Raw genomic sequence first — 12,717 nt, 5'->3', positions numbered from 1 at the left:
ATCAGCATAGTTTATTTTAGCTAGCACAATGGGGCAGGTGACTGGTTTTAAGACATACACCAATAGATCATTAATTTTTAATTTTATTTTCTCCTAACCACAGTGTCATATAATTTCAGCCCCAAACTTCCGCATGAAGTTCTGAATTTTTGGGTGCAGTGTACTATTCACTTTAATTATGAAATTGAGATCCCCAAACTGTTTTCTTAAAAACAAAACAAAACAAAACACAGTTATACTAACAAGGTTTTATGAAAGTAAAGTAGGAGAATGCATTCTACCATAATTTCAGCTTCTCTTCTTGTAAAAGATTTTCCAGAAGCTTCTCTTCTTGTAAAAGAGTTTTGCAAAGACTGATGCATACTTTTGGAATCCCAATCACAACTATTTTTGAAAAGAGAAATATCAGATAAACAGAAAGAAATCCATTTCAGGTTTTATGGTGGGAGTCTAAGACATTTTTGTTCATTTTGTTAACAGTAATAGTAACTCCTGCTCTTTTGTTTCAGATGTGCAATCTAAAATCAGAGGTGTTTGCAATCCAGGACAAAAGCAGGTTGGATCTCAGTGTGTTTGCATGTCTCCAGAAGAGGATTGCGGGTGAGCTAAGTTCTTTCATGAGAAAAATCTTGCACTTGGGGCACAACAACCCTATGCAGTGCTACAGACTGGGGGAAGAGTGGCTGGAGAGCTGCACGGAGGAGAAGGACCTGGGGGTAATGGTTGACAGCCGACTGAACATGAGCCAGCAATGTGCCCAGGGGGCCAAGAAGGCCAATGGCATCTTGGCTTGGATCAGAAATGGGGTCACCAGCAGGGCCAGGGAGGGGATTCTCCCTCTGTACTCGGCACTGGTGAGACCGCACCTTGAGTTCTGTGTTCAGTTCTGGGCCCCTCACCACAAGAAGGATGTTGAGGCTCTGGAATGTGTCCAGAGAAGAGCAACGAAGCTGGTGAGGGGCTGGAGAACAAGTCTGATGAGGAGCGGCTGAGAGAGCTGGGGGTGTTTAGCCTGGAGAAGAGGAGGCTGAGGGGAGACCTTATTGCTCTCTACAACTGCCTGAAAGGAGGTTGTGGAGAGGAGGGAGCTGGGCTCTTCTCCCAAGTGACAGGGGACAGGACAAGAGGGAATGGCCTGAAGCTGCGCCAGGGGAGGGTCATGTTGGATATCAGAAAAAAATTCTTCACAGTAAGAGTCATTGGGCACTGGCAGAGGCTGCCCAGGGAGGTGGTCGAGTCGCCTTCCCTGGAGGTGTTTAAGGAACGGGTGGATGAAGTGCTGAGGGACATGGTTTAGGGAGTGTTAGGAATGGTTGGACTCGATGATCCAATGGGTCCTTTCCAACCTGGTGATTCTGTGAAAAAGAAAAGTCAGAGTTTCTCCACTGATAGACTGAAAGTCCTTTGTGAAACAAAACAGGAAGGGTAACAAAGTATGTCAGCAATTCAGGGTTAGTCTCTGTTTAGACATTAGCTATCTATGCCTCTGTATCCGAATTACATTCTCATTCATAGACTATGAAATAAGCAAACAATAATATTAACCAAATAGAAAATGATGGCACATCCTTCTAATCTTCATCTTCTAATCTAACCTGCTGCTAGAGATCCCAGCTCTTTCTTTTCTTCTCTTTATACCTCCAGTTTCTACATTTTTCACTGTCATCACCTTGCTAGAATAGGTCATGCTCCTTGTGTTTGAGATTCACCTTTTTCAGATGAACGCGCTGCAAAATACACTGTGTGTTTCAGTCACCAGAGCATATAAAAATACTTAATGCTTGGATTTACTGTTTCTCAGGACAATATGACCTCTGTGGACTATTGAGCATTCAAATGAATAGCAATTTATCCTAGAGGGGTTTTAATGAATGACTGGACAGGGTGGAGGTGTGGTGTGGGGTGGAGATAGGAAAGAGGATCACAGGTTGAATATAAGCTGGGCTGTGGTAGGGCTGAGATAAATATACATTCCTCTACATGGTCCTGTGTGACCACAGGTAAGTCCCATGGCACAGGATTCATGTCATTCACATCAGTGCCTAACCAACCAGGTATCTTCTCTCGTTCAGGAGTCCTAGGATAGAAAGAGAGCATGTTCAGAGGGTAATAGACATTGTCAAAAATAAATAGGTCAAATTCTCTGAAAATAAGAGAGATTTTGTTAACTAAATCTATAAGGTTAACTCAGGAGGCTAAATGAGGTGGACTGTATTGCTCCCTTTCTTTGGGAAGTTGTTAAGTTCCACATAATGCTGCTTGGAAATGTCTGCACTTGTTGAGAACAAATCCACCCAGGGACCACATGTAATACAGAAAAAAACTACAAGCATCGTGGCTGGGTTTGCCTGCCATTTTACCAAATTACCTGTGCCTGAGAGGCTGCCTTGCACACAGAGCCGCAGGCGGCATCAACTCAGTCAAACCACCCCAGGGCTGGTAGAAATTTTGCTGTGGAGGTAACAGCACCTTCTGTTTTCTTGTGCAGGCAAATGTCCTTCACCTACCATCTCCTGAACAGGCCTGAATCTTCCTCATCTCACAGCACAATGCTGTATCAGGTCCAGGTCCTGCAGTAACTGGAACAGCCTCAGCTCTTTAGACAGATATCCAACCTGGCCATGGCTTTGCTGTGTTTCATCTAATGCTCGTGGAGTGTTCAGAATGTTTAGAATGGACTTGTTCCACTGCTTGCTAAAATTATTCTTTTTTTCCCCTTGGGGCAGGCATTTCTCAGAAGACATCTGTGTGCTACACTCTGTTTCTGAACAGAATGTGACCAGGCCCAGCTGTCAGTACTCAGCTGAAATGTGCCTTGGAGAGCAGTCATTTCATTTCTTGCATGCTGGTCCTTGCCACGGTGATGCCAACTTAGACTGGGCTATTGAAAGGGCAAAGCTATCTACAAAGAGCTTGAAGAAAGTGCCCTGTGGCTACGACACCTGCTATGACTGGGAGGAATGTCCAGGTATGAGTTCTAAACTTTGGATGTAAAAATATAACATGCGTGGACTCCTTCACTGCTCTGAGAATGAGATTTACAGGAGTTGTGGTCCATCTGAACAATTTACTGTGAGAGGAGTGTGGAAGTGTGGTCAGTCCCACGCTCCTGCTACCAAGTGTTACATTTACACAGGTGCTTTTTCTCCTGAGCACATGTAGTGTAGCATTGCCACTTCCCATTAGTAAAACACAAAAGGAACTTGGAGATTAAGGGAACTTTTTCAGATGATTTTACATTTGAATCTTTCATCGTAGAAACACAGGCAGCTGTGTTATCGCCCATTCCCTGTGAGGCCACTATCACTACTTGTTTATACTTCAGGAGTTGATTTGGGCCACACCCTCTTTAGGATATAATTAAATTATGATACTGAATCATGCCAGTACTTAAAAAGCAAGGCTGGGGTCATCAGGCTTAATGGGATTTTAATGGTAAAATTTGAGAATACCCATATGTGAAAAGTGTGTTTATTAAGAGCTTTAATGAACTAGCTAAGCTGGTGAAATCTCTGAGAGGACTGTTTTATAAACACTGCTGTGCAACTTCACTATTTACTCTGTAACTTGTTGATAAAAGCAGTGGCTGTTCCTGTAAATGTCTGAGGTCCTGGCTGGCTCCATTCACACCAAGTGCTTGCCAGGAAAAATCTGAGTGGCAGCCATGCTTATTCCTTCACTTGCTTCCAGAAGCAAATACAACCCTTATCACACCTTGTCTGCTTGTGAGAAATAAAGAAACAGCAGCGTGCAGCAATCCTAAAACCGCATCTTGAAGATCCAGGGTTTCTGCAGCACAGCATTTGAAGTAGGTGGCTGTGAAATCACTGCATGAGAAGTTGTTCCTTGTGGGGCTCACAGAATCACAGAATCACAAGGTTGGAAAGGACCCATTGGATCATCGAGTCCAACCATTCCTAACACTCCCTAAACCATGTCCCTAAGCACTTCATCCACCCGTTCCTTAAACACCTCCAGGGAAGGCGACTCGACCACCTCCCTGGGCAGCCTCTGCCAGTGACCAATGACTCTTACTGTGAAGAATTTTTTTCTGATATCCAACCTGAACCTCCCCTGGCGGAGCTTCAGGCCATTCCCTCTTGTCCTGTCCTCTGTCACTTGGGAGAAGAGCCCAGCTCCCTCCTCTCCACAACCTCCTTTCAGGCAGTTGTAGAGAGCAGTAAGGTCTCCCCTCAGCCTCCTCTTCTCCAGGCTAAACAACCCCAGCTCTCTCAGCCGCTCCTCGTCAGACGTTCTCCAGCCCCTCACCAGCTTCGCTGCTCTTCTCTGGACACACTCCAGAGCCTCCACAAAGCTCCAGAGCTGAAGCAAAGGGCATGACTTGACGTGTCCGTTGAGGGACATGCTTTGTTGGAGCCTCTAGGAACCTTGGGATCCTAGGAAGGCCTTTGTAATTCTAAAAAAACACATTAGGTTTATTTATTCCAGAGCCCCTAAGAAGCCTAGATCTGTGGAAGTGGTGTAAAGCTGGTTCCTGTGCCAGCACCTCAGGGTTTTTCTCCAAAAAACCCCTACAGATTAGTCCTGTTGAGTGAGGAAAAATGAGACAGAGAAGAGAAAAATACATTAAATAAAATAAGTTTTCATTGTGGTTCTCAAGGTTTGAATTGGACTTTCCTCCTCTCCATCTCCACAAAAGTCCTCTTTCTGATGAGCATGCACGGCTTAAGAAATGCAAGCTTTGTTTTTCCTGAAAATGAGTATTTGTTATCAACAGAGAGTCAGAAGGTACTGCAGTACCATGTGAAAGCAGCTGAAGGGAGGAAAACACACATTTTTTGTATGTTTTAAGAAAGGGAAAGCAGAAACTGAGTTTCCTGCCTAGGGAATTTCTAGGAAAGAATATAAAGCGTCAGAATCTGATTAGATCAGAAATGGGTAATGAAATTACTGGCAGGGCTGAGCTTTACCACAGGCCAGCAGCAGGTAGTTTAGCATTCATAAAGGGAGCTTTAATGAAATAGGAACTGACACAATATGGACTGTAAGACTCCATTTCACATCAACATTGTGTGCAAGGATAATCTGGAACAGAAAGTCAACTTAATATCTTTTTGTTTAGAAGGAAGGTCAAGGAAAGCCAGTTGATAAAAATAGTTAGATACTTCATTTCTGCTTCTGCATGGGCCACTGATGCTAAAATTGATATTTAAAGCTGCTTTTGTCTCTATGCCTAATGCCCTAACATCCAGTGTAGGCACTATGGGACCTTTGTAACTAACATATCGCAAACTTCCATTAGTGTTTTTCCTTGTTGGACTTTAAAATCTTGTCAAACTATAAAATATGTGTTTAGTCATGACATTTGTATCTAAAACTCAAGCATGTTCATTCCTAGTGACACAGACCCAGTGCTCCTGCCTGATGCCTTACCAGTGCCCCAAAGAACAGCACCACCTTCACTGCATCCAGATGGAGTCAACGGGGAGGAGGAGGACAGTCAGTCTTTGCGTGCTGGCAGCCATGAAGTGTGCTGGGATCAAACTGAAGGTGCTGGAGCAGGGAAACTGCCTGGCGTAACACATCAGCTCTTCTGGCAGCCACCACAATTACCCTGCTGTGACCAGGCTGAGCCAGCCTAGGGAAAACCCAACTGGTTATGAAAGTGCAAGTAGATCAAAAACAAAGGATGAAGAAAAAAATAAAGGAGAATTCATTTAACAGATTTATGGGAGAAGGATGGCAGAGGGCTGTTACATTTGGCCTGAAAATTATCTGGGTTGTGGGGTAAAAGGACTGCTCTCGCTGCTTGTAACTCTGTGGATAAACAAAGGGAAGGAGGGGAACAGACGAGAAGGGAGAAAGAGGAGCATGGCCTCTGGTCTTTCCTGGTGCTGGATGAGACTTTTTTTCAGTCATTTGTTGCTCTTTTCCTGCACTTATCTCTTCTGTGCACTCTGGTCATCTCACTGGCTGAGTACCGGCTGTTATCACCCAGGCAGGCAGAATTCAGCATCGTTACACATTCCCTCTGACACCTTATGGGGTCATGAAGTAGGCGCCTGTCTGGGCACTCACGGTATTAATCTCGGGAGAAATATGAAATACTGAATATTGCAAATATGCAACGATTGACTGGAGTTTTAAAGACAGTGAGATTTTAAATCAGAGTAACTGAATGAAGGAAATGTTTGCTTTCCAGGTTAGTTTGCTAGTTTTGCCACTTAGGTGCTGCAGGGGAATTTTTATGGTACCCCTCGAGGCGAATTGAACACATGCTTGTGCATAAGTATAAAAGAAAAAAATAATAAACAATGCATTGGGCAGAGTCCTATGACAATACTACACACATCTACACGGAATCTGCAATGATGCATCCTATGCAGATTCCTTAAATACACTTGCACCAGCACCAGTCCTGAGAGTAGTCGCATGGGGCATGTCATCCCGGCTGTGGGTTCATCTCCTAGCTCAGCTCTGCTGTCCAGAGATGGCCCCTGAGCCTGGGTCCCTGCGTGCTTCCATTCCAGGATGGCTACAAGACGATGCTGAGGGTGTTTCTTTTCTCCTTACCAAGGGAAGGTTGCAAGGAGTTGGTCTTTCTCTGGTATTTCTACTTCCAGCCAGTTTAACCCCTTCTTGTAGTCAGGCGTTCTTGCCCTTTGTGCCAGATCATCCCTTAGTCACAAATCACCACTGCTGAGCAGTTAAAATCAGAATTTCCCCTTCACCACTCAGAATTTTACAAACCTGACGACTAGAAACCTGCTTTCCATGAAGGGGAAAGCTGAAAGTCGCTTTCTTTCACCAGCAGTCTGCAGAACAATGAAAATCAGGAATAAATAAGAAGAATGAAAAGTGTCCATTGATGAATAACCTACTCTATATGTAAGTGTTACACCTCACCATGGTCTGGGCAGAGTCAGTTGAGAGCTGGAAGTTGACTGGATGTGAAATGCTTAATTTTTTTCCAAGGAGACTTAAGACCCTTATATTTAGGACATTGCCAAGCTCACTAGATCAGCAGCTAGTCTCAACTGGATGGAGCTCAAGGAAAAGAAGCAATTACTCCTGATGTTAAAAACAATAAAACATTATGTTTTCTTGCTCAAAATGTGTAGTAAAAATGATTATAAAGAACCTCAGATACTTTTGCCTTTGTAGTTCTATAGTTCTTTCTTCCAACTGAAGATATGTGCTAATGCTCTCTGATGGTCTGGGAGAGGGTTGCAAATTTGATTGTCTCCAGGTTGGTTTTTAATGCCTTTATTTCTTCTTAACGATTGCATTCTGTGAGGGAGTAATCACTCACAATGGCTATGTATGCCTTCTGCACCCTTAACAAGCAATGATTTCTTCCTCCTGACCCTCTAAACTTAATACTGGCTTTTCATTACATGACACTGATTCCAGTGTGACTGTCTAGCCATGTTTCTGATAGGAGGAACTATTTTTCCTTGGCACTTCTTACCACAAATTAGCAGAAGAAGTTACTTCCTGGCAGACAAAAGGCAGCTGAGAGCTCCCTGGCTGCCCTTGTTTCTTCAGCGTTCTCAGTGCAAGTGTTCATGTTAAGATTTGCATTGTTCTCTTCCTGATGGGAATAACTGATGTAGTTTCTTTTTTACAGCTGAACATTATGGCACAGACTGGAGACATCATCTGCAACTCAGTAATAAGGTAGTTATTCAGCCATAAACTGAATCTAGAGGGAATCTTCAGCTTGCTGAAATCAGTAGGAATTTTGCTATTGGCTTCAGTAGAGTCAGGATTGCACTTGCGAGGACTTTGGGTCTGTTGTTCTGCTCTGTCACGGGGTCCCCAACCCTCACATCAAACACTACAGATCTTTAATGTTTCCTGCAACAGCTATTTTTCTCTTGGATAAGCTCTCCTCTTCTACTGTGATATTAGGTAATGATAAAGTTTTCTTGTTCACTGTCTCTCCTTTGCCATTGTAAGCTCCAAGTAATGTTACCTCTCTTGATTGATCATTGCCTTGGGTCATAAATTATAATTGGAGAAGATGAAGCAAACCTGGTCTGAATCTGTCAGGGTAACCAGGGTCACAGACACCTTACTGATTCTCAGAGGACAGCTTTCTTGGTAATTCAGCTTTTCTATTACACAGAAAAATCCCACCTATTTGTTCTTAATATCAGAAAGGAGGCATTATCCAAAATGAATATAATGAGTCTTTTCACCGACATAAAGTTCCATACGACACCCCAGCATATCGAATTTTTCACTAGCACAAAAAGATGTGAAGTGTATGTAGAATACACTTACCACAGTGAGACAGCTGAGGCACAATTCAATGGCTGAACAATTAGCATCTGCTCTTGTAGGCTTCTGTATAAATAGTTATTGCAATAGTAACAAAGAATGCAAAAATTTGACCAAATATAGAAGAGAACAGAACATGTACATATTGTGTCTCTTACAATGTTTATCCTTATGCAGCCTCAGAAAGGGACAATTCAGAGTTCGCTCCAAGAATTTGAATATAAAGTGGATATCTAGGTTTGAATAGTAGTCAACATGCTTTTGCCAATGGGACACTGCTTAGTTACAGCAATTACTCTTTCTTATTACAGCTTAGATAGAAAACATCTTTGAGTCCTGCTGTCTTTATTTCAGTTGCTATGTGAACTGAAGAATTTGGTGCAAATGCGACTGTGACTATTAAATTCATGCTAGATGCCTTGAGCACAGCAGAAGATGAGTACCAGAGATTCTGCTAGTGCCACTTTCCCACTGAGTGATAAACCAGATGTGATCTCAACTAGTTTTTCCCACGAGGTTCCTGCAGAGCTCACTGCTGGGCTTGTACTCCAGGTGGTGCAGGGTTGCATCTTCAGCAGCAGCATAGTTTGTTTCATTCATGATAGCTCCAGCTCAACCTTATCAGTTTATGTATTTAGAGGAAGAGGTCCATCACGTTTCTCCTCAACAAGAGATCCCTGAGCAATAGGTTTTGGCTTGTTGCTACAGAAAACGAAGGCTTCAGCTGTACTTGTAGCAGAACTGACTTGACTCTGCTGGTAGGATGTTATGGGATAAAGATGCTAAAAATAACACTGTTTATAAGTTAAAACTTAACTAGATTTAATAAACCCCTGTTCAGCATTGTCAGTTTTTCTATAAGGAATCTTCCAAGTGGTTCCCAAAGCTCTGTGTGTGTTCATGTGTGAGCGTGTGTGAAGATTTCTGACACGGAGGAGTTTTGGTAAGCTCATCTTCCTTCGTTGGTTACTGGAAATGACCTAAAGGTGTATATCTGCATCCAAGCTAACAATCTTTGGCTGTCCTTTCAGTCAGCAAAGGAGAGAAACAGTCCCTTAAAGGACGGGATTTCTGTCTTCTTAGGTAGACATCTAAAACCATGCCAGATGGGTCATGCCTTTCTTCCCCTGTTGACCGTGAAGGGAGCCTAGGGGTGACTAGGTCAGAAACAAATATTTATGCCACAAATGTCCAAAGTTAGTTTAAATTAATCCTACTTTTTTCTATTTTAAAAATTGTGTCTGTCTATACTTTTTTAAATAGATGAATTATCTATTTATATATATAAGTATGTATATATAAACTCCAAGGATTTAATTTCCAGCACTCTATTGCTTGTCGTCTAGATTAGCAATATTTATATTGCCATTTTTCAGGAATAACTCTCTGTTCACAAAGGACCAAAGCTGTTGGAGAGTTTGGCACTGTGATAGCTCCAGGTTAGAGACTAACTCCCAAAACAGTGCTGAGCACCTAAGGAGGTGCCTGTGCTTCCTTCCTATCACATCCTTTGTGAACTAGGAACCATCAAGCGTTACTCACATGGGTGGAAGAGACAAGCATGTCAGGATGAGACACAGACAGCCACTAGCAAAATAGAAATGGCATGATTTTAGTGTATTGTGCTCTGTTTGTTACGATGAGGTTTGGAACCAGTTGCTCCAGGAGCTGCAATAACCAAACCCAGTGCGAAACAGACTTGATTCCAACACATCGTTTTGTAGATGAAGAAGCCTGGTTGCCTTTTTCTTTACCCACCCACTACCTAAGAGCCCCGCTTTGTCCTACATTGAGAATCAGGAGTCTTCAGCCTGACACAAACAAGCATTTCGGAAGCTGTTGCTCCCATAACTTGCAGAGCAACAAAGCCTTTCAACCAGCATCATCTTTAGCCAAGTAAGTCATTTACCTAGAGCATATAAGGTATCTCCATCATTCGGACTTCACAGTATCAAGCACCCTTGCAACCCAGACCAGCTTCTCACTGGCCTCCCCACCCTGTCCATGGCCCAGAACTCTGTTTCAGCCCCCCAAGGCGATCAGGCTCTACCCTGCTTGGCCATGGATCTCATTGATTGGGACGCCTAACCATGGGCCAGTGTCTCAGCCTATGGTCAGGGCTCTCAGTGTCTTGCGCTGTTCCCATCCCCAGGGAGGTGCCTAGGGATGGAGATTCCTGTCTGCCCTGGGGGGCCCCAAGGAGCGCCCGGCCCCAACACACCCTGACAGGAGGGTAAAGAAGTCGTAAACCTGTCAGCAAGTGAAAAGTTCTGATGATATTTTCTTTACAGGCCATACAACGCAGTTATTGGAGCCTTTCTCTACTGATCTCTGTTGCTGACATTTTTCCAAAATAATAAAATCAGTCTTCCTCTTCTATTAGATCTTTCTCTGAGCACAGTGTCAATTGCACAGATGATAGCAGAGCCTTAATTTTCACATGGTGATGTCTAAATTTTCAGACAAATCAACTCCAAAACCCATTACACATGAGTGATTGCAGGTTATCAGGCACCAGCTGGGAATTTCAGGCCACCGATGAACAAGTAGGTCTTGTTAAATGCTGTCTCGGAGAATTCAGGCCCTGGTCAATATGTCCTGTGTGTTAAAAGCCACTCAGGGAGAAAACAAACCTGATTATCTGCCGTTTCCTCAGCTCACTGGATGTTTACTTGAGTCTCAGGAAGGCTTTCTGACATGATACTGCAAAGCAGCTGAACCATCCAGAGAGAGCTGCAATTAACAGCGGAGCAGAAATTCGAAGTTCCTGGAAATCGGCTTGGCTAGAGGCAATTAAAACTTGTAGCAGAATAAACCATAACTGGTTGAAAACACCTGATAGGTTTTTTTCCTAATTTCCATAATTAGTCTTAACAATGCACATGTAATCAGAGTGATGCAGGTTATAGCAAGGAGGTGGCACAGGTGCCCTTGCCCTTGTCTTTCTCCAAAATGAGCCGCTGAATACGTTGCCAGCCAGTCTGGGGTGTGCAAGACTGAGGAAGGTCCTGACTACATTGAAGCCTACCAGCACCCACCACCACCACCAGAAGCCGTGATGTTTGCTGTCCGCCACCTCCTGCTGCCTTCCAGGGGAGCTCAAGGGATAAATGTAATTTTGGACAAGGCAGGTCGAATCCTTATGCATCTGTATGACTACAACTGAAGCTTGCAGGTCAGAATATGTGGGGATGTTTGGTGTTTCCATTCCCTGAGGTTATTACCACATGAGCTAAAAATAACCAGAAGACCCAAAATTGCCATTCTAAAATAACCCATTAAAAGTCAACCATACTTAGAGCCAGGGTGGCATGTTTGCAAACCTGGGCAAGCGCCGGGTAGTGCTAGATTGGATTATAGAAAAACGGTGCTCTTTGTTCACCAGGGACAGGCACCAAGAAAAATATCTACGCAAAATAAAAGTATCCAAGGTCTGCCACAGGGGTAGGTGGCAGAGAACCATGACACACACCAGTCGGGCTTTTGGATTCAACATGTGTGCTTTAGATTTCAGGAGGCAGAAACAAACCGGCCTTTTATGAAGACTGGGTAGTAAGGACTTTTTCCACTTCATTTTCAGTTTTTCTCTTCTGATAGTAAGAGCTCTGGAGACCTCTGTGTCCTTGTCAATGCAGCAGAGTAGAAAAGAATGAAGCTGCGTTGCCGGTATGTGATTGAAAATGTCTGGATGACCAGTTACACATCTGTGTCCTGGTGCCTGGAACCACGACATTGGTATGAATTCGGCTATTAAAAAGATAAAGTCTGCAGTAAGGAGTGGAACGAAACAGTCCTTCAGGTGTGACACCTGATACCACTGGGAAATTAATTAGGTATACAATTCAAATGCCTTGACTTCAGTCTCACGTTTTCAAAGCTAAAGTCTGTCCTCGGATTCACAAAAGTTCTATGACTGCTGGTTACAAAGCTTTGTACTGCATGTAATGACTTTCTGATTTAATTTGAAACATTGAGACAAGTCTGATAAGTAAGTACTTCTCTTATGAAACCATTTTGGGAGTTACTGTTATTAGGAGCAATTATCCAAGAAATAAAAGTTATCTAACAAACAAATAGCACTTTAGAGTTGGATGTTAGCAGTGTGCTAATTTTCTGGAAGTACTTCAGAACCTTTACTTTATAAAGCAATTGCGCTTAAAATTTCATTGCTCACGTTCAGGATATTTTCCCAGTGGGAATGCTCCAAATGGAGTGGTTTTGGTCCTGTGTCCCCAGAAGCAATGGAATGGGGTCACTGTAACACTGCAGCCACTCCTGTCCTCTGTCGAGCAACCTGGTTGCATCTCAGCTCCTTAAAAGAAAGACAGCCAGGTCATGCGCTCCAGGAAAGGGCACATGATTATCCTCCACGTTGAATTATTTAATGTTGGTTTAGTCTGTGCTAGCTACTCCTCCCCCAAAGTGAATTTGAGCTTAATTCAACGACTTACATGGACCAACGACTGTTTC

At 43.3% G+C, this 12,717-nt stretch overlaps 1 protein-coding gene across 2 annotated transcripts in view; it reads left to right on the top strand.

Annotated features, from left to right (window-relative positions):
* C6 (complement C6) overlaps positions 1-9,177 on the top strand; it is a 29,629-nt gene extending 20,452 nt beyond the window's left edge. The window contains exons 16-18 of one of the 2 annotated variants that reach the window (XM_009561359.2): positions 510-600; positions 2,727-2,968; positions 5,360-9,177. In XM_009561359.2, coding sequence (XP_009559654.2) covers positions 510-600; positions 2,727-2,968; positions 5,360-5,541 — 515 coding nt within the window. In that variant the 3' untranslated portion in view covers positions 5,542-9,177. Of the gene's footprint in view, positions 1-509; positions 601-2,488; positions 2,702-2,726; positions 2,969-5,359 lie in introns of those variants that run through there. The other variant, XM_054054964.1, reaches the window with a different exon arrangement.
* The last annotated feature ends 3,540 nt before the right edge of the window (positions 9,178-12,717 follow it).

Source organism: Cuculus canorus, chromosome Z (genome assembly GCF_017976375.1).
Source record: "Cuculus canorus isolate bCucCan1 chromosome Z, bCucCan1.pri, whole genome shotgun sequence".
Taxonomy (NCBI): domain Eukaryota; kingdom Metazoa; phylum Chordata; class Aves; order Cuculiformes; family Cuculidae; genus Cuculus; species Cuculus canorus.
Note: the sequence above shows the minus strand (reverse complement) of the source record. Positions and strands in the feature narration are given on the sequence as shown.